The 20,757-nt window shown below is 46.0% G+C and overlaps 1 protein-coding gene across 2 annotated transcripts in view; it reads left to right on the top strand.

The window, feature by feature from the left end:
• Positions 1-10,667: 10,667 nt before the first annotated feature.
• PIK3AP1 (phosphoinositide-3-kinase adaptor protein 1) overlaps positions 10,668-20,757 on the top strand; it is a 127,313-nt gene continuing 117,223 nt past the window's right edge. Inside the window, exon 1 of one of the 2 annotated variants that reach the window (XM_024254222.3) lies at positions 10,668-10,837. In XM_024254222.3, coding sequence (XP_024109990.1) covers positions 10,825-10,837 — 13 coding nt within the window. In that variant the 5' untranslated portion in view covers positions 10,668-10,824. The remainder of the gene's footprint in view (positions 10,838-20,757) is intronic. The other variant, XM_054522713.2, reaches the window with a different exon arrangement.

The following is a 20,757-nucleotide window of genomic DNA, read 5'->3' as shown; positions in this document are numbered from 1 at the left end:
CACGAGGTCAGGAGATCAAGACCATCCTGGCTAACACGGTGAAAGCCCGTCTGTACTACAAAAAGACAAAAAAATTAACCGGGCTTGGTGGTGGGCGCCTGTAGTCCTAGCTACTCGGGAGGCTGAGGCAGGAGAATGGCGTGAACCTGGAAGGTGGAGCTTGCAGTGAGCCGAGATTGAGCCACCGCACTCCAACCTGAGCGACAGAGCAAGACTCCATTGGAAAGGAAAGGAGAGGGGAGGGGAGGGGAGGGCAGGGGAGGGCAGGGGAGGGCAGGGCAGGGGAGGGCAGGGGAGGGCAGGGGAGGGAAGGGGAGGGCAGGGGAGGGGAGGGGAGGGCAGGGGAGGGGAGGGGAGGGCAGGGGAGGGGAGGGCAGGGGAGGGCAGGGGAGGGGAGGGGAGGGGAGGGGAGGGCAGGGGAGGGGAGGGGAGGGCAGGGGAGGGGAGGGGAGGGCAGGGGAGGGGAGGGGAGGGCAGGGGAGGGCAGGGGAGGGGAGGGCAGGGGAGGGGAGGGGAGGGGAGGGGAGGGGAGGGGAGGATTCTTAATCCCACTGGTATTCAAGGAAATGCTAATTAGCATGATAATAATGAGCATAACTTTTTTTAATCCATCAGATTGGCAAAAAATAAGAAAAGATTAGTGAGACTATTGATATGGGTGTGGAATGAGAATTTCTTTCTTTTTTTTTTTTTTGTGAGACGGAGTGTCGCTCTGTCGCCCAGGCTGGAGTGCAGTGGCGCGATCTCGGCTCACTGCAAGCTCCGCCTCCTGGGTTCACACCATTCTCCTGCCTCAGCCTCCCAAGTAGCTTCTTCAGGCTCTCTGGGAAGTATTATAATAATATATATTTTGAAGTGCACATATCCGTTGATCCAGCAATACTGTTACAGGAAAGGAGTCCCGATCCAGACCCCCAGAGAGGGTTCTTGGATCTCGCGAAGCAAGAACTCAGGGCAAGTCCATAGAGTAAACTGAAAGCAAGTTTATTAGGAAAGTATAGGAATAAAAATAGCTACTCCATACACAGAGCAGCCCCGAGGGCTGCTGGTTGCCCATTTTTATGGTTATTTCTTGATGATATGCTAAATAAGGGTGGATTACTCATGCCTCCCCTTTTCAGACCATCTAGGGTCACTTCCTGAGGTTGCCACAGCATTTGTAAGTTGTCATGGTGCTGGTGGGAGTGTAGCAGTGAGCACGACCAAGGTCACTCTCGTTGCCATCTTGGTTTTGGTGGGTTTTGGCTGGCTTCTTTACTGCAACCTGTTTTATCAGCAAGGTCTTTATGACCTGTATCTTGTGCTGACCTCCTTTCTAATACTGTAAGTAAGAATGCCTTAGCCGTCTGGGAATGCAGCCCAGTAGGTCTCAGCCTTATTTTACCCAGCCCCTATTCAAGATGAGGTTGTTCTGGTTCATACACCTCTGGCAATACTTTTGTAATCTATCCTACAAAAAGAATAGTACCAGCACATGAAGAAATATGTTCAAGGAGATTTACTGTAACATGGCTTTTGTAGGGGCAAAAAGATGTGCTTAACCTGAAGGAAAATAACTGAACTTCCCTGAGTAGGGAATTGATATATTATGGTATACCTACACTATGGAGTATTACACAACTTTTAAAAAGAATGAGTTAGGCTGGGCGCGGTGGCTCACGCCTGTAATCCCTGCACTTTGGGAGGCCGAGGTGGGTGGATCACGAGGTCAGGAGATCGAGACCATCCTGGCTAACACGGTGAAACCCCGTCTCTACTAAAAAATACAAAAAATTATCCGGGCGTGGTGGCGGGTGCCTGTAGTCCCAGCTACTCGGGAGGCTAAGGCAGGAGAATGGTGTGAACCCGGGAGGTGGAGCTTGCAGTGAGCCGGGATCATGCCATTGCACTCCAGCCTGGGCGACAGAGCAAGACTCCGTCTCAAAAAAAAAAAAAGAATGAGTTAGATACATGTGTATTGACCTAGAAGTGTGTCCAGGTTAATGGGGACTTTCTTTGTTCTTAAGCGTCCACTTGAGGACTGTGTTTACTTAATCAGGAAACAATTTGCATCTCATGTATTAGATATGGACTCACACATAGAAACTTGAGTCAGGCCAGGGTAGTGGCTCACCCCTGTAATCCTAGCACTTTGGGAGGCTGAGATGGGCAGATCACTTGAGGTCAGGAGTTCGAGACCAGCCTGAACAACATGATGAAACCCCGTCTCTACTAAAAATACAAAAACTAGCCAGGCATGGTGGTGCTTGACTGTAATCCCAGCTACTTGAGTGGCTGAGGCATGAGACTCCCTTGAACTCAGGAGGCAGAGGTTGCATTGAGCCGGGATTACACCATTGCACTCCAGCCTAGGCGACAGAGCAAGACCTTGTCTCAAAAAAAAAAAAACAAAAAAACTTGAGTTAATTGGCACCATATATCTGATTTATTCCTATGATGTTTTAGCATTCCTTACAGAGTGGCACCTCAGGCATTGCTCAGTGAGTCCACCTCTTTTTTGGGCTCAAGATGCTCCCAACAATACACAAGTTGTTTCTTGGACCAGTCATCCCAGAGGCAGCACTATTAACTGGGCAAAAGAAACACAAACAAGAACCTAAAGGCAATGGAGAACAAGAAAAAAGTAGACAAACACTGGAGAAGAGCCAATGCTTAGAAGAAAGGAACAGCACTGGGGTTCTCAGTTTCCAGCTTTTTGTCAGAGGGCAGGCCCCATTCCATGTCCTGGGCCGTGGCTAAAATTCAGATAGATCCTATGCTGTGTAACTGCGTTGGAGACCAAAAGACACAGCAGCTGCAAAAGGAGGGTGTTATCTCAGAAAGGAGTGAGCAATAGAGGAGAGCTCCAGGCCCTGTGCATGAACTCTGCCCAAACCTCTGGCCGACTTCTGTAGGGAAGGCTCTGAGCAGCCCATTACAGGCTGAAAAAACTGGGCAGCGAGTTCTGCTGCTGCCCACCACAGTAAAGAAGACAGAGTTTGCAGTCTGAATCAAGCCAAAATAACTGCCTGCTTAAAAATAAAACTTTTCAGAGGCATAATGGAATCCAGATTCTCTACAAGTGTCACGTACAATGTCAAGTACAATCCAGTATTACCAGACCATCTTGATTTGATTGACACTGTACCCAGTAACTGCAGAACATATGTTCTTTTCAAATGCTCATTCACCAAGATCGATCATAAGCTGGGCCATCAAACAAGTATCAATAGATGTTTTTGAATCTTATTTTTACTTTTATATTTTTAACAAAGATTTGAATAAAAAAATCAATAAATTTAAAAGGTTCATACAGTCTGCTTTCTGACCATAATTAAATTAGAACTCAATAACAATAATATATATTTTTAAAAGTCTAAATGTATGAATATTAACTCACTTTTTATTTTATTTTATTTTTGAGACAGGGTCTCACTCTGTCACCCATGCTAGAGTATGGTGGCACAATCTCGGCTCACTGGAGCCTCAACTTCCTAGGCTCAAGCAATCCTCCCACCTCAGCCTCTCAGGTAGCCGGGACTACAGGCACACACCACCATACCCGGCTAATTTTTTTTTTTTTTTTTTTTGTAGAGACAAGGTCTCACAAAGTCCTGGGATTACAGGCCACTGTGCTCAGCTTAACTCACTTTTAAATAACCTATGGCTCCAAGAAGAAATCACAGGGGACATGAAAATATGTTGAACTAAGCTACAATGAAAATACAATATATCAAAATTTGGGAGATACAGCAAAACTACTAAATTGGGGAAATTTATAACTTTAAATTCTTACATTAGAAAAGATGGAAGGAATAAAATCGGTGGCCAAAATTTCAACGTTTGCTATATAAGAGCAAAGTGAACCTTAAACTTACTAAAGTAAGTAAAAGGAAGGAAATAACAAAGATGAGAACGAAATCAATGAAGTAGAAAACAAACAATAGAAAAATTAACAAAACCAAAAACTAGTTGTTTGGAAAGATCGAGAAAATTGATAAACATCTATCCAAGTTGATAGAGACAGACAGAGATACACACACACACACACACACAAACACGAGAGAGAAAACACTAATTCCCAGTATCAGAAATGAAAGAGGAAATATTTCATATACCCCATAAATATATATGCCTACTATGTACTTGTAAGAATTAAAAATTAAAAAAAAAGAAATGAAAGAGGAGCTATCATTACAAATCTTGCAGACGTTAAGAAGATAATAAGAAAACATTATAAATAACTTTATGTCAATAAATCTAAAAATACAGATAAAATGGACAAATTTCTTGAAAAAGACAACTTACTAATACTGGCACAAGATGAAATATAAAATCCAAATAGCCTCATATCTATTGAGGAAATTGAAATTTCTAGCAAAATCTCACAAAGAAAAATTTAAACCTAGAGAGTTTTATTGGCTAATTCTATCAAACATTAAGGAAACACTGATCTTTGTCTACCAGAAAATAGAGAAGGAACACTTCCACACTCCTTTTATGAGGCTAGATTAACCCTGATACCAAAAACTGACAAAAGGCATTACAAAGAAGAAAATTACAGACCAATATCTTCCAGGAACATAGTTGCAAAAATTTTTAACAAAATATTAGTAAATTGGCAATATATAAAAAAAAAAGATATATTATGACCCAAGCGAGGCTTATGTAAGAGTTTCAAGGTTTGATTAGCCCTCTAGGAGCCAGTGGTAGATTTACAGAGAAGAACTGCAAAGTTAAAGCATCAGATCAAGAAAAGAATTTCTACAGTTACTTTTTGAATGTACTGGTAGGGAGAAAGTAGGTGGCTGGATATAGCAAAAAGGCACCAGATTAGGAATAGGGACCAGGGTTCTAGTCCTGGTTCAACCTCCAACTCAAAGTGTGGTGTTAGAATGGTCACTTTGTGTCTCTTGGCCTTAGTTTCCACATGTGTCCAATAATGACCTATTAGAGTGATTTCCAACTCTAACACTCTAGAGTCTATGAAGCCAAGTCCTAAAATTTTTTGTCACAGCTGCCTAGACTTTCTGCTTCAGCACCTCAAAAGGCAGAAGTAGGAAATGTGCAAGATATGCATTCACGCATGAATGAAGTTACCATCTGCACGGGACTTGAAGTGCCTAGGATTCACGGTGGCCCCGACTTGACAGCACCACATGTCCTCAGGGAGTACTTTCTTTTTTTTCTTTCTTTTTTTTTTGTTTTTGAGATGGAGTCTCACTCTATCACCCAGGCTGGAGTGCAGTGGCGCGATCTTGGCTCACTGCAAGCTCCGCCTCCCGGGTTCATGCCATTCTCCTGCCTCAGCCTCCCAAGTAGCTGGGACTACAGGCACCCGCCACCATGCCTGGCAAATTTTTTGTATTTTTAGTAGAGATGGGGTTTCACCGTGTTAGCCAGGATGGTTAACCTGACCTCGTGATCCGCCTGCCTCGGCCTCCCAAAGTGCTGGGATTACAGGTGTGAGCCACCGTGCCTGGCCCTCAGGGAGTACTTTCAAATCAACTCTCTGGAAGCCATTCAATATGTCATTGTACTGTCTTTGTACTGTGGGAAGATCATGGACTCTGGGCTCAGACTGATCTGGGTTTGTTGGTGGTGGTGTTGTTTTTGAGACAGAGTCTTGCTCTGTCACCCAGGTTGGAGTGCAGTGGCTGAGCGATTTTGGCTCACTGCTACCTCCTCCTCACAGGTTCAAGCAATTCTCCTGCCTCAGCCTCCCAAGTGGCTGGGATTACAGGCATGCGCCACTGCGCCCAGCTAATTTTTGTATTTTTAGTAGATACGGGGTTTCTCCATGTTGGCCAGGCTGGTCTTGAACTCCTGAGCTCAGGTGATCTGCCCACCTCAGCCTCCTAAAGTGCTGGGATTACAGGCATGAACCACCACTCCCGGCTCTGATCTGGGTTTGAACTCCAGGTCTGCTGCCAGTTGAATGATCCAGGAAACATTATCTAATCTCACTTACTCTCAGTTTCTTCATTTGTGAAGTTATTATTGTGAGAATTAACTGAGATAGCATAAGAGAGTTCATGGGTCATAGTCAGTGCTCAATAAATGCTAGCTTCCATTCCCTTATCAGTGAAGAATGAGGTTTGGCTACACATAGCAGAATACCCAAATAATCATGGCTTGATCAAGACAGAGATGTATTTATTTTTCCTCGCCTGTAAATGTTGTCAGAGATGTGAAACCTGGAGCTTGTTTGGGAGCTCCATGGTCATCAGGGAATCAGGCTCTGCCCAGCTTTCTGCTCTACCATCTTTAGTGTATGGGTTCCATCTACATGGTCACTTCATGATCTAAGAGGGCTGTTGGATCTCCAGCCATCCCATTCACATTACAGGCAGGAAGTAAAAGAAAAAGAGATAAGCCAAAAGGATGTCTGTCAGCAGAGTTAAGTCTCTTATAAAGAATTTTTGGAGACACCCCAGCCATTTACACCTTATCAGTCTCCTCTTATAAAGAATTTTCAGGGCCACCCCTTACATTTACACCTTATCAGCCTCCTCTTATAAAGAATTTTCGGGGACACCCCTTCCATTTACACCTTATCAGCCTCCTCTTAAGTTGCAAGAGAGGCTGAGGAATGGAGTCTTTTAGTGGAGCACATTGTGGTCCCCAAATAAAATTGGAATTCTGTTCCTAAGAAACCAGGGGAGAATGAATATTAGGTGGGCGATGAGCAATCTCAGTGACACCCCTTTTCCTTGTTGCTAAGGTTATTTTTGGTAGACCAGTTGTTAAATTCTGCCATCAGTGATGGAATCCTGAGTTGAAACAATCTTGACAGGCTGGAACACTGGACCGAATCCAACATATAATGTTTGTTGTTGTCATTGTTTTTCTTTTCTTTTTCTTTTTTTTTTTTTTTTTTGAGATGGAATCCCGCTCTGTCACTCAGGCTGGAGTGCAGTGGCGCGATCTTGGCTCACTGCAACCTCTGCCTCCCAGGTTCAAGCAATTCTTGTGCTTCAGACTCCCGAGTAGCTGGGATTACAGGTGACCGACACTGCACCCGGCTACTTTTTGTATTTTTAGTAGAGACAGGGTTTCACCATGTTGGCCAGGCTGGTCTTGACCTCCTGACCTCAGGTGATCCATCCACCTCAGCCTCCCAAACTGCTGGGATTACAGGTGTGAGCCACTGCTCCCGGCCCATATGTTTAATTAAGCATTAAATTATTGCAGTTGGGTCCCAAGCACCCACCAGCAAAGCAAACACAACTGTACAACTGTGATGTGGCAAAGGGAAAGGCGTGGCTTCCACAAGTTACATGAAAAAGAGCTGGCGTTCTGAGGTGACCACGTGCTCAATATGAATCAGCAAGGTGGCACAACTGCTCTAAGATGTCGTCCTCAGCTGCCCTTAAGAACAATGGCCATGAGACAACTGTCATGGCTTCTAAATCACAACACATGACAAGGGAGGCAATTCTGGCATAATAAATGGATTTGAATTCAAAATCTAGCTTTGATACTTACTAACCCAGTGACCATGAGTCAGGTGAATTATCTTATCAGAGCCACATGGCAGATACCCAACATTTCGTTTCTCTGAATTTGAGGTCCAGGGCCTGGCAATGGGCACTGCCACCACTCAAAATGGCCCAAGCAGGGGCCCACAGGCAGTGGCATCGCCTTCATGGGGAGTGGCCATTTTGGTGAGTAGGGAAGGAGGGGTAGGCTTCTAGGTTTCATCTGCAAAGATACTTGTTCCTGAAAGCCACAAATGTTCCCAAATTGCCTGCATCGAGTTTTGATATTATGTCCTACTGGGTTGGAACTGGGTTGAAATTGTCTCAGGCAGATAGGAAGGGCAGGAGTCTTTATAAAGCCAGGGAGTTCACAAGGCAAAAACAGGCACTGGTGCTCTCGAACTCCTTATTCCTGTTCAAAACTCAGCACTGCAAATTACTAGCTGTGTGCCCTTGGGCAAAAGCTATTTAATTCTTTTTTTTTTTTTTTTTTTTTTAAGACAAAATCTTCCTCTGTTTGTTGCCCAGGCTGCAGTGCAGTGCAGTGGCGCAATCTCAGCTCACTGCAACCTCTGCCTCCTGGGTTCAAGCTATTCTCCTGCCTGCTTCAGCCTCCTGAGCAGCTGGGACTACAGGTGCGCGCCACCATGCCCAGCTAATTTTTGTATTTTTAGTAGAGATGGGGATTTCACCATATTGGCCAGGCTGGCATCGAACTCCTGACCTTGTGATCCACTTGCCTCGGCCTCCCAAAGTGCTGGGATTACAAGCATGAGCCACTGTACCCAGCCTATTTAACTTCTTATCTGTAAAATGTGTATACTCTTAGTACCTTCCTCATAGGAAGGTACTCCATGAAAGTACCTCCATGAAGGTACTCCACTTTGGATGGATCATGAGCATCCATGGTGACACACTGCTCCACCTTCACATTTTGTCCTAGTAAGGGAGGTTTGGCTAACCAGGGAAAAGGCTCTGATCCCCAGGTCTGAGAGGCTATGAAATAACACCTTGAAGATGTAAAAAGCAGGGATTTCTGCTGCCCTGCCCTCAGGCCCCCATTCCTTAGGATGACACATGTTTACCTCTCCAGCCTCTCCCTTTTGCCAGGCCAAACAGAACTGTAGGGCAGCAGCCAAGTTCGGGTTCTCCATTATTCCTCAAGCCAATTCACCTACCACCCAGTGTTGCAGGGACCGACTGCAGAACTTGGAGAGAGCCAGTGTATGGGGTGGAGCAAGGTCTTCCAGAGGGGCAGCTGCTCTCCTTCCTATCCCCGCCACTCCTATTCTGCAAAACCCGCCACACGGAGGTGCAAAACCAGACAGACATTACTTTCCCCAATCTGGCTCCACCTGTTATACAAAGAAATTTGTTGAGTGAAATTGCCAGAGTCAGGGACTAGTCATGTCTTCTCACCAAGGGACTGTTGGCCTCTGAGTCCTTTTCTCGCTCCAATTCCAGTGGTCACTGCTAGCCAGGAGTGGGAGCAGAGTTTGGATAGCTGACCTAGCACCCAAAACCTTACCTGCAACTGGCAGGTGACTTCTAATGGTTTAACAAGTTAGAAATATCCTTTAGGTTAAAAGTTGTCCATATGCACTTGGTTAGGAGGAAGGAAAGGGCCTTTTCTGCCTAACATCCGGAGCTGGAAGGGAGGAACATGCGTTTGAACAGTGGGAACGTTAGGGGAGTTGACCTTGAATAGACGGATGCACGCTCAGTAGAAATGTCTGTGACAAAGAACACAAACTGGCCAGGCCCAGAGACTTGTGAAGAGCGAGAGAGGCTTTGGGGAGAGAAGGAAGAGGGTGGAGTCAGGAAGACCAGTGTTCAGGCAAGGTTCTCCAAATAGGGAGATTTTCCTGGCCTACCTAGGAGGGCCCAATGCAATCGCTAGGATCCTTAAAACTGGAAAAGGGAGACAGAAGAGAGTCAGAGAAAGGGATATGATGACAGAAGCAGGGCCATCTGGCTTTGAAGACAGAACAAGGAGGCCATGAGCCAAGGAATGTGGATGGCTTCTAGAAGCTGAAAGAGCCAAGGAAATTGATTCCCTTCTATTTGGCAGAAAGAAACCCAGCCCAGCCACCACCTTGATTTTAGCCCATGGAGACTCATGTCACACTTTTGAGCTACAGAACTGTAAAATGATAAATTGGTGTTGTTTTAAGCCACTAAATTTGTAGTAATTTATTATGGCAACAGTAGAAAATGAATGCACGGCCTCATCCTAATATTTCCATTCTTCAATCCATTTCATTTATTTCCACCTGGACTTCAGCCCTAACCTTCCCTCATCTCTGCTCTCTGGGTCCATCTTCTGGCCCCTGGATTGTTGAGAACTCCAAGGGGATGTGCTATTCAGGTGAATTTCAGCAGCAGGCAAAGGGAGGAGTCCAAGAAGAGGGCAGGCGAAGGCAAGGGTTAAGCAAGAGCTCTAGCTCTGGAAGCAGACTGGCTTGGTACTGAACCTCCGGGAGCTTTTATTCTCTGTGGAAGCCTGAGCAAGGTATTTGGCTTGTTTCTTTGGCTCCAATGTAAAGACAGTGATAGGTGCTACCTCAGAAGGTTGCTGTGAGGATGCAATGCGATAATGTGTGTAAGGTGCTAAACGCAGCGCCCAGCAGACAGCAACACAGGAAATGAATGGCAGATAAACTCTATTAGACATTTATCATGTGAAATTATAATTAATGTTCATGTGCCATCAGGAGACCAGATCCAAGGAAATGCAGAAAGATCCAGGAGGGCACTCAAGGGCAACACCGAGCACCCAGGGCCAGGTGCCCAGCCCTCCTCCTCTTCCCCTTCCTGTCCCCTCCCTTTTCCTGCTGGGGCAGCAGGGGCTTAGGGACAAAGCCCCAGGGGATGAGGAGGTGGCTTGGACAGCTGGTGCTCACACACGCACACACACCCCCGCCCTGTCTCCCAGAGGCCTGGCAGCCCCACGCTCTCCCCCTCCGCCCCCTCCCCACACCCCCTCCACCTCGGGCTGCCCTTTGGTGGCAGATCAGGGCTGGTTTCTCGAGGAGTGGGGCGCACGTGGCGCGAAGACCCCGCCTTCTCGCTGCCCCCGAGCAGGGGGCCGTGGGGGGAGCTGGCCGGCGGCCGGCATGGGGTTCTCACTTCCCCTCCCCAACGGCCGCGGGTGCAGGTGCCGCGGGCCGAGTCCCGCAGGCGGGGCGGACTCTGTGGACACGCCCTCGTGGCGAGGCCGGGCTGCCCTGAGGGAGGAAGCGCCAGAGCGGCGGCCAGTCCTGCGCGGAGCCCGGCGCCCCTCCAGCCCGAGCCAGGACGCCGCCGGCCCCGGCCCCGGCCCCGGGCACGCAGCGAGCCAGGGATGTGAGCGGCGCCCCGCGGCATGGCAGCCTCAGGTGAGTAGGCAGGCGCCGCGGGTCCCCGGCCTCCCGGCCCCTCTCTCGTCCCCCGCACCCCTTGAGGCGCGCTCCCCCGCTCGCTTCTGTTTGCGTCCTCTGTGCGGGAATCTTGCCCTCTTGCTGCTCTTTTCTCTGTTCCCTGTCGCAAACTTCCCACTCCAACTTTCCCGTGTTTCCCGTCCCAGCCTGTTGCGCGATTCTTTTCAGCCCCTGCCTGGCCCGACCCCCTCCCACTTCTTCAGAGTCTCCTTCGCTCCCTCCACCTCTGGCCCTAGGAGTGTCTGAGCGTCTCTTCCCCTGTCCCTCCGACTCTGAAGCGAGAGGCGAGTTGAGAGGAGCAGAGGGCAGGCGATGTGGACGGTCTACGGGCCAAACGCGTCTCCTGGGCTTCGTGGACCCACAGGGGGCGCTCAGGCAGTCCTAGGTGGTGCGGAGAGATCAGCCGGGGGCCTTTGGGACAGCTTCCCAAGTCCCGTTCCTCCACCCCTCCCAGGCTTTGTATTCTGGGTCTAGAACTTTGCTAGGGATCTAGGAACACTATTCCTTGAACTTTACTTTTCCTGCGTCCTTTGCAGAACTTTGGGGAATGGGGAGAGTTGGCGGTCACTGGGTAAATGTACTTATCAAAGGGTGCTAAGCGTCTTTTCTGGCTGGTCTTGGGTTGCCTTCTGGTTCATGGGTGTATACACTTGGCAAGTCGCTCACTGACGGAGATCCAGGACAACCACATAATGATGATAACGGAGACAATTAATGAGTCCTTACTATTGCACTCCAATGGATACTGTGCACCTGATATGTTGTCCATGGTGGGCAGGAAACACCTAGTCTCTGCTCTCCAGGAGTTTATGGTCCTATAGAGGAAAGCAATAAGTAAACAAGGAATTATTAGATGAAAGGAGGTAGAGTTACAGTGTTTACAAATGGATTTACTTGTATTTTCCCAGCCCACTTTATGATGTTTTAGTAGGGATAACACGTGAAAACAGGTTGCAGGTGCCCCTTGAAAAAATCTAGGTGGCCAGGAGAAGGCACTGTTCTTACAGGAGGTGAGCAAACACTGGAATGAAGAGCCAGCTCTCCCCAGATCCTGTGAGGATCTGGTAACGGTGCTTTGGAAACAGAGGTAGAAAAGGCCAGGGGTGATTGTTCTATTAGATTTGGTACTACAGGCTCATTAAAGGGGATGGGAAGGTAGTTAATCACAGCCTCCTGGCTCTCCAGCTGGGCTCTGGAGGCTAAAAGAAGCTGTATTATGAATAAGGAGGCCTAGTAATAGCAGGTAATATACACTTAATAAGGAAAACCTCTGGTATGACATGTGTTATGGGAAAACAATAAAGAAGGGTGAGGGAGATTGGGGTTAGAATTTTCAAATGAGGTGGCCAGGGTGGAGAAAGGGACATTTGAGCCAAGATTTCCAGGAGGAGAGGGAGGAGACTCTTTGGGGAAGAGTGCTCCAAGCAATGAGTGTATGTGGTGCGTTAAAGGAAAGGGAGTGGGCCAGAGTGGCTGGAGTAGGTGGGCTGTGGGGCAGAGGGAGATGAAGCCAGATAATAAACCAGGGAAGCCGCCTCCTCCTTCCATGTTCAGGGACAGGCCCTGGGCTGCTGAGTCCAGGAAACCGCAAACTGGGAGGGCCTTTGGGTGGAAGAGTCTGAGAAAATGGCCTCTCTTTTCCTCTTGTCCAGCGTCCTGTGTACCTCTCTCCAGTGGGCACAGCCGAAGGAGCTAGGAAGGCGAGCTCCAGTTCAGAGGGGGACCCTAGTCCGGTGGGCAAACCTGGGGCTATTTATGGGCTCTGTAGCAGCTTCTGCAGGTGTCTGTAATGGTTAGAGCTGTCAAACTGTCTTGCTGTCTGCGTCTTCTGTGGCGAGACACCACTCCAGGTGCTGCAATTGAGAGTTGGGTCTCTGGAGTCCCTCGGGTTCCCTGAGGTTTGGAAGTACAAGGACCCACGGGGGAAGGTAATAGTGGTGAGAGCAATGCCACTTGCGAAGATGCTGTGGGCTTTGGAGTCATCCAGCCACCCTTCTGTATGTTCTTCTTTTCTTTTAAAAGCAGCTTTATTGTGACATAATTCACATGCCATACAATTCATCCATTTAAAGCATACAATTCAGTGGTTTTTAGTATCTTTACAGATATGTGTAGCCATCACCACAGTCAATTTTAGGACATTTTCATCACCTCAGAAAGAAACCTTGTATGCTTTAGGTATCAACCTTTTATTCTCCTCTCCTCTCCCAGCCCTAAGATCTACTTTGCCTCTATAGATTTCTCTACTCTGGGCTTGTATATGAATGGAATCACATAGTATGTGGTCTTTGGTGACCGGCTTCCTTTGCATAGCATAATATTTTCAAAGTTCATCCCACTGTAGCTTATATCATACTTCGTTCCTTTTTATGGCCTAATTCTTAAATTCCCTTCCACTGAAGGGGAAGCATTAATCTATATTATTTTCTGAAAGACGTGTTTGCTTGTTGAGATCCAGGGGAAGTTACGCTCCCTGTCTTTGAAAGGACCTTGGGTAGGAAGATAAAATGAAATGGACTCGGCCTGTTCCACAAGATTCTCTAGGCCCCTGATGGCATCTTGTGTATTTACACGTGAGCGAGAGGAAAGAGAGAGGATCCATGAGTGACTTTCCCAAGTGGCCAAGTCTGTGGCTGGGTGAAGAAAGACTAGTACTCTCTCCTCTGTGTATCAGCTCTCATACCATCTCTTGCCCCCTCTCTCCAAGGCTCGTCTTCTCTCTAGTTCCTTCTACTATTCCTGGACTTACAGGACCATAGAGCTTGAAGGGACTTTTAATCTTTTTGTGATCTTAACTTCCACGTGATCCTTGAGGCCTCTCAATACTCTTGCCAGTACCTAAATTTGAACACCTTCTGGGGTGGGAAGCTCCTGATATGATTGACCACATCTCTCCTTATCCTGGTCACCTTCCCTATCTCTCATCCCTCTTCAAATATGGTGTTCAGATTCAAACATGGGGCTCCAGGATGGATGAATGGGGTGCCAGAGTCACCTATAGGCTGAAGAAATGGTCTGGGCTGAGTGGTTTGAGAAGCTTTCTGGCACTTCCTGTCTGCACTTCTCTCCAGTGAGTTCTTTTTTGTTTTTTTTTTTTTTTTTTTTTGAGACAGAGTCTCACTCTGTCACCCAGGCTGGAGTGCAGTGACACGATCTTGGCTCACTGCAAACTCTGCCTCCCAGGTTGAAGCGATTCTCGTGCCTCAGCCTCCCGAGTAGCTGGGATTACAGGCGCCCGCCACCATGCTTAGCTAATTTTTGCATTTTTAGTAGAGACAGGGTTTCACCTTCCCGCTGGTCTTGAACTCCTGACCTCAAGTGATCTGCCCTCCTCAGCCTCCCAAAGTGCTGGGATTACAGGTGTGAACCACCATGTTCGGCCCTCCATTGGGCTCAGAATCCTGCAAAGGCACCTCTCTTTCAGCCCCGGCTTTTTACCCCATGGACTCCCTGCTGCTACAGCCTCCCCTTCCTCTGCTGTGATCCATTTCTTTCTCCTTCTGTAGCCAAATCTGTTCTTTATGTTTTACAAGGACAAAGAAAGACCCTTCCTCATTTCTGTCTAGGGCTTGTGGACTCCTTGTTGGCTCATGTGTTTCATTTCTCTTAATAAATGAACAAGCAAAAAAAAGAGAGACGTGATTGGGGATAAGTGGAAAAACTACTTAAGGTTAAAGGAAAAGGATTATTGCTGAAGAAAAGAGTTTCCCCCATATAAGGCAGACTTGGTGACAAAACATTTAGTCCTATGTTGTTACCCAGCACAACGGAAAGGGACTGGAACTTTCACTTTGGACTTTTTAAAAACTTCCCCATCTTTCAGTTTCCCAGCACAGCAATATTCGGGAAGGTGATAGATTTCATTGTCCTCATTTACATCAAGGCAAATTTGCCTAGACTTAGTAATTGGTCTAAGTTACACCACAAGTTAGTGACCAAATAGGTTGTAATGTTAACTAGTCTGAGGCAGTAATTAATTTCTCCTCAAATACTTTCGCTCAAAGGGAATTGAATTTAACACTAGAACCCCAGGAATGAGACACTGTGCATTTATTTATTTATTTATTTATTTATTTATTTATTTATTTAATGAGACAGGGTCTCACTCTGTCATCCAGGCTGGAGGGCAGTGGTACGATCTGGGCTCACTGCAACCTCTGCTCCCAGGTTCAAACAATTCTCATGCCTCAGCCTCCTGAGTAGCTGGGACTACAGACACATGCCACCACGCCTGGCTAATTTTTGTATTTTTTTTGTAGAGTTGGGGTTTCACTATGTTGGCCAGGCTGGCCTCGAACTCCTGGCGTCAAGTGATCCGCCTGCATTGGCCTCCCAAAGTGCTGGGATTACAGACATGAGCCACTGTTCCTGGCCAGGAATGAGACATTTTGAATAGCTGTTCTGTTTGTTTGTTTGTTTTTTAAATATAGGAAATTTTAAGTGCTTTTTATTTCAATTTTACTTTTTTTTTTTTTTTGAAACGGAGTCTCACTCTGTCGCCCAGGCTGGAGTGCAGTGGTATGATCTCAGCTCACTGCAAGCTCCGCCTCCTGGGTTCACGCCATTCTCCTGCCTCAGCCTCCTGAGTAGCTGGGACTACAGGTGCCCGCCACAATTCTCGGCTAATTTTTTGTGTTTTTAGTAGAGACAAGTTTTCACCATGTTAGCCAGGATGGTCTCGATCTCCTGACCTCGTGATCCACCCGCCTTGGCCTCCCAGAGTGCTAGGATTACAGGTGTGAGCCACTGCGCCCGGCCTCAATGATACTTTTAAATAAAATTTTATTTAAGTACAGTTTTCGATTTCCAGAAATACTACAAAGATAGTACAGAGAGTTCTCATATAGACCACATCCAGTTTCACCTATTATTGACATCTTACATTAGTGTGGTTTTTGTGACAATTAATTAACTGATATTGATAAATTATTAATAACTAAAAGTTCAGGCTTTCCTCAGATTTCCTTAGTTTTTATGTAATGTCCTTCTTCTGTTCCAGGAGCCCATCTCGGGTACTACGTTATATTTAGTAGTCATGTCTCCTGAGGCCCTTCAAGGCTGTGATTTTCTCTGATTTTCCTTGTTTTTGATGACTTTGACAGTCTTGAGGAGTACTGGTCAGTTATTTTGTAGAATGGCCCTCAGTCAGGATTTGTCTGATATTTTTTCCCATAATTAGACCAGGGTGCTGGGTTTCAGGGAGGAAGACCACAGAGGTAAAGTGGCAGTCTCAGCCCGTGGTATTCAGGGCACGCACTCTCAACATGATTTGTGACTGTCGATGCTGACCTTGATCACTGGGTTTCTCTATTATAAATTTACTCTTTTTTTTTTTTTCTCCCTTTCCACACTGTGCTCCTTGGAAAGAACTCACTTGACACAGCCAAACACTAAGTTCTCTGTATAAGGAGTTACACTCTACCTCCTTGAGGGTGGAGTTATCTATCTACATAAATTATTCGGAATTGTTATGCATGGGAGATTTGTCTTTTTTCCCCAATGTATTTATTCAATTATTTATTTCGTATCAGTATGGACTCCTGTATATTTCTTTTATGCTTTGGGTTATAATTCAATATTATTTTATTTATTTTGTTGCTCAAATGGTTCCAGCTTTTGCCACTGGGCGCTTTGAGTTGACTCGTGTTCCTTTGACATATGCCTGTCATTGAATTTTTGTTTGAGCAGTTACTTTCTGGCACTACAAGATTCTCCAGGCTCATATTGAATATTTCCTGCCCCAGGAAATATTTAATCCTAGACTCATTCCTAGAATCCATCATTTCACTAAGGAATTCTGGATCCTTTTACTGGAGAATGGTATGAGAAACCCATGGCACTAGACATATTTTATTGACTGTATTTTCTAAACTATATTCTGTATTTCCTTGACTTTTTAAATTGTGTGCAACTTAGAGATTAAGAGCATGGACTTTGGAGTCAGATCCCTGCTCTGGCACTGACTAACAGTGTGCGCTTGGGCAGCAGCACCAGTAAATCTTCAACGAGTTTTAATGTCTGTGTCTGTAAAATGGGGCTTTTTGATAACATATACTTTGTGGATTGTTCTGAGGATTAAATGAGAGAATGTACATGAGATGCTTAACAGAGTGACTAACACATGATCAGTGCTCAGGAAACAGAGCTGAATCACAATTTAAACTTTCCTTGATGACTTGGAGTCTTTTTTTTTTTTTTGAGACGGAGTTTCGCTGTTGTTACCCAGGCTGGAGTGCAATGGCACGATCTCGGCTCACTGCAACCTCCGCCTCCCGGGTTCAAGTGATTCTTCTGTCTCAGCCTCCCGAATAGCTGGAATTACAGACGCATGCCATCACACCCGGCTAATTTTTGTATTTTTAGTAGAGACAGGGTTTCATCATATTGGTAAGGCTAGTCTCGAACTCCTGACCTTAGGTGATCCGCTTGCCTCGGCCTCCCAAAGTGCTGGGATTACAGGCGCGAGCCACCGTGGCCAGCCCTTGACTTGGAGTCTTTAATGAACAGCAAGTATTATGATGTGCTGTTCACAGAGGAGCAGGATCTGCTGTTAACTGGTGAGACAGGATCCAGGGGGAAATGAGTACCCATTCCCTCAGTGGCCCTAGAGTTTATCATTTTAAAAATGTTCACTTACTTTTGGGTCACTAAATTCTTCTTATAAAATTGGAGTAATCGCTCATGGCCATGTGGTCTTTAGAACAGTGTAAAGCTGTTGCTTTACTACTAAGTCAATCAGTGCCCCCAAACCCAAGCTGCCTCTCAGTCTCAAGCAATCCTCCTGCCTCAGTCTCCTGAGTAGCTGGGACTATAGGAGCACACCACCATGCCTGGCTAATTTTTGCCTTTTTTTTTTTTTTTTTTGAGACGGAGTCTCAGTCTGTCCCCCAGGCTGGAGTGCCCTGGCGCGATCTCGGCTCACTGCAAGCTCCGCCTCCCAGGTCCACGCCGTTCTCCTGCCTCAGCCTCCGGAGTAGCTGGGACTACAGGCACCTACCATAACAACCGGCTAATTTTTTTTTTATTATTATTTTTATTTTTAATAGAGACGGGGTTTCACCGTGTTAGCCAGGATGGTTTTGATCTCCTGACCTCGTGATCTGCCCGCCTTGGCCTACCAAAGTGCTGGGATTACAGACATAAACCACCGCGCCTGGCCTAATTTTTGCATTATTTGTAGAGACGGGGTTTCACCATGTTGCCCAAGCTGGTCTGAAACTCCTGAGCTCAAGCAATCCACCCGCTCTGGCCTCCCAAAGTGATGGGATTAGTAATGAGCCACTGGGCCTGGCCCCAAGCTGCCTTCTTAAGGGTTCTTCTTGTGCTTAGGAAATTTTCTTCTTCCCTCTTCTTCACTTTTTTGCCATCACTTGCCAACCCTATTGAAAACACTACTTATGGTTTCTTCATCACTAGTATATGGGACCACAACCATCCCTTCCTGAGATGTTATTCTCCTTCTGCCTACAGCACAAATTGTTGAGATGATACGCATATGTATGCAGAGGAAGGTGGTGGCTACCCTTTTTCACTTTTGCATTTTTACAAAATGCTCCAGGCTCCTTGCACAGCATCACTAACATTGCATCCTTAATGTTATAATGAAATGTAAAGTCTTGCACCTTTCCTACCTGATGGCACGTGCCCATGCACACACATCTGCAATAACACTTCACACTTAGAAGAATGTTTGCCTCTTAAGATAAACCAGCCACATAGGAAGGAAGGACAGAAAGAAGGTAAATATGTTCTGATACTTTAACTCTGCTTTTCAGTGTCAGTTGCATAGTTATGTAGCTTTGCCAATGTTATACCTTCTATAGTCTTGAAATTATTTTTCCATTGAGGTATAAAGAAATATTCTACACAGAAAAAAAAAGATCCAAGCAGCAAAGATTTTTATTTATTTATTTATTTTTATGGCAGGCTGCAGCACGGGTGCATTAACTTTTTGTCCTTAATCTGTGTAAGCTTTGGAATCAGGGTAGGCATTCCTGAAAAGGACCATTATGTTCACAATTGAGGGGACAGACCGTGACAGAACCACAAATGTCCAGGGCACCGTCAGAATTGCTGACTGGTTTTCGCCAGTTCTATACTGTTTGTCTAAGATTGCCTTTTTAAAAGATTTGTACACCTTCCCTTCAAAAATACTCTCAGGCTGATTAACTTGCTCCTGCTGAGAAGTCTACTGTGGGCTTTATATTAGCACTGGATTAGGGCTCCAGAAAACCAGGGGGGCTCAAAAAAGAATGAAACTGCAAACATTCGTTTTATTTGCTATTTTTAAAAATTTGGTAATATGGCCGGGTGCGGTGGCTCACGCCTGTAATCCCAGCACTTTGAGAGGCCGAGGCGGGCGGATCACAAGGTCAGGAGATCGAGACCATCCTGGCTAACATGGTGAAACCCTGTCTCTACTAAAAATAAAAAAAAAAATTAGCCGGGCGTGATGGCGGGCGCCTGTAGTCCCAGCTACTTGGGAGGCTGAGGCAGAAGAATGACGTGAACCCGGGAGGTGGAGCTTGCAGTGAACCGAGATTGTGCCACTGCGCTCCATCCAGCCTGAGCAACAGAGCGAGACTCCGTCTCAACAACAACAACAACAAAAAATTGGTAATATCATCCTGGGGGAAATCAGAACTATGTTGGGCTTGCATTGTACATGTTGCTTTTTGGTTTGAATGTAGTGGTGGATTGGATGGGGCAGGAAAGAGGATTCATCCTATGATCTTTTCAGAGCCTCTAGGTCTTGCCTAAGTCCTGCCTCTGTCGTTTTCAACAGGAAGCATCAATGAAATGCGGCCCAGGCCTAGCGTTTAATTGTTTTAGTCTACAACTTAGGTGGTTCCCAACCTTCATAAAATGTGACCAGCTTCCTTCTCTGAGTTCCCTGTTGTGTTGTATGGACACTTTATACTCACCTCTTCCAAACCACACACAGAACAGTTTGTTGAATTCATGGAGAGATGATGACCCAAAACAGTGGTAACAGTTACATTAAGAGCCAAGCTTTTTTGAACTTTGGTAATTGGAAGTTATGACTTATTACTCGTAAGATTCTTGACATAGTTCCTGATGGGTGGTGCAGGTGAGTTGGGAAGGAGGCTGGACTGGGAACCAGGGAACAACATGAGCATCAGTTCTGGCTCTGCCAGTAATCTAGAGTATGAAGTTGAGCGAGTCCCTTAACCTTCCTAGATGAAGTGTTTCTTTCTTCTGTAAATGAGGTGTTTGGGCCAAGTGATCCCTGAAAGCCCTTTTTGACTCTCTTTTTGGCATTTGTGCTTTGTTAGAGGAAGAAAGCCTATGTTATGGGCCAGGTGTGGTGAGGGACACCTTGCAGATTGTATTGTGGAGGTCACAGCATTAGTTCACAACTACCATGCACTTTAATATGACACATTATTATATTCATGTGAGGATAATGACACCAGCTACCAATTCCTGAGGGTTTTCTATATGACAAGCACTATGCTTAGCAGTTTACATGAAATATCTAATTTAACTCAAATCCTTACTTGGCCACTGTGAATCTTGTGCAAATTACTTAACCTGTCACACCTCAGGTTTCTCATTTTTTTAAAGAATGGGCTAATAATAGTAACTACCTTCTAAAGTTGCTGTGAAGATGTAATGAGTTTAGTAGGCAATGTGCTTGGAAGAGGGCCTGGAACATAGTCACCTCTATATAAGTGTTTACTCTTGCGATTATTATTATTTATTATTATTGTTGTTATTGTTATGATCTCATACTGCATCAGGTGTGGGGGGAAGGTGCATGCCAGGCAGAAGCAGTAGCTCGTGCAAGGATCTAAAACAGTATGGGGTCGGGCCTGGTGGCTCACACCTATGATCCCAGCACTTTGGGAGGCGGG

Source organism: Pongo abelii, chromosome 8 (genome assembly GCF_028885655.2).
Source record: "Pongo abelii isolate AG06213 chromosome 8, NHGRI_mPonAbe1-v2.0_pri, whole genome shotgun sequence".
Classification (NCBI taxonomy): domain Eukaryota; kingdom Metazoa; phylum Chordata; class Mammalia; order Primates; family Hominidae; genus Pongo; species Pongo abelii.
Note: the sequence above shows the minus strand (reverse complement) of the source record. Positions and strands in the feature narration are given on the sequence as shown.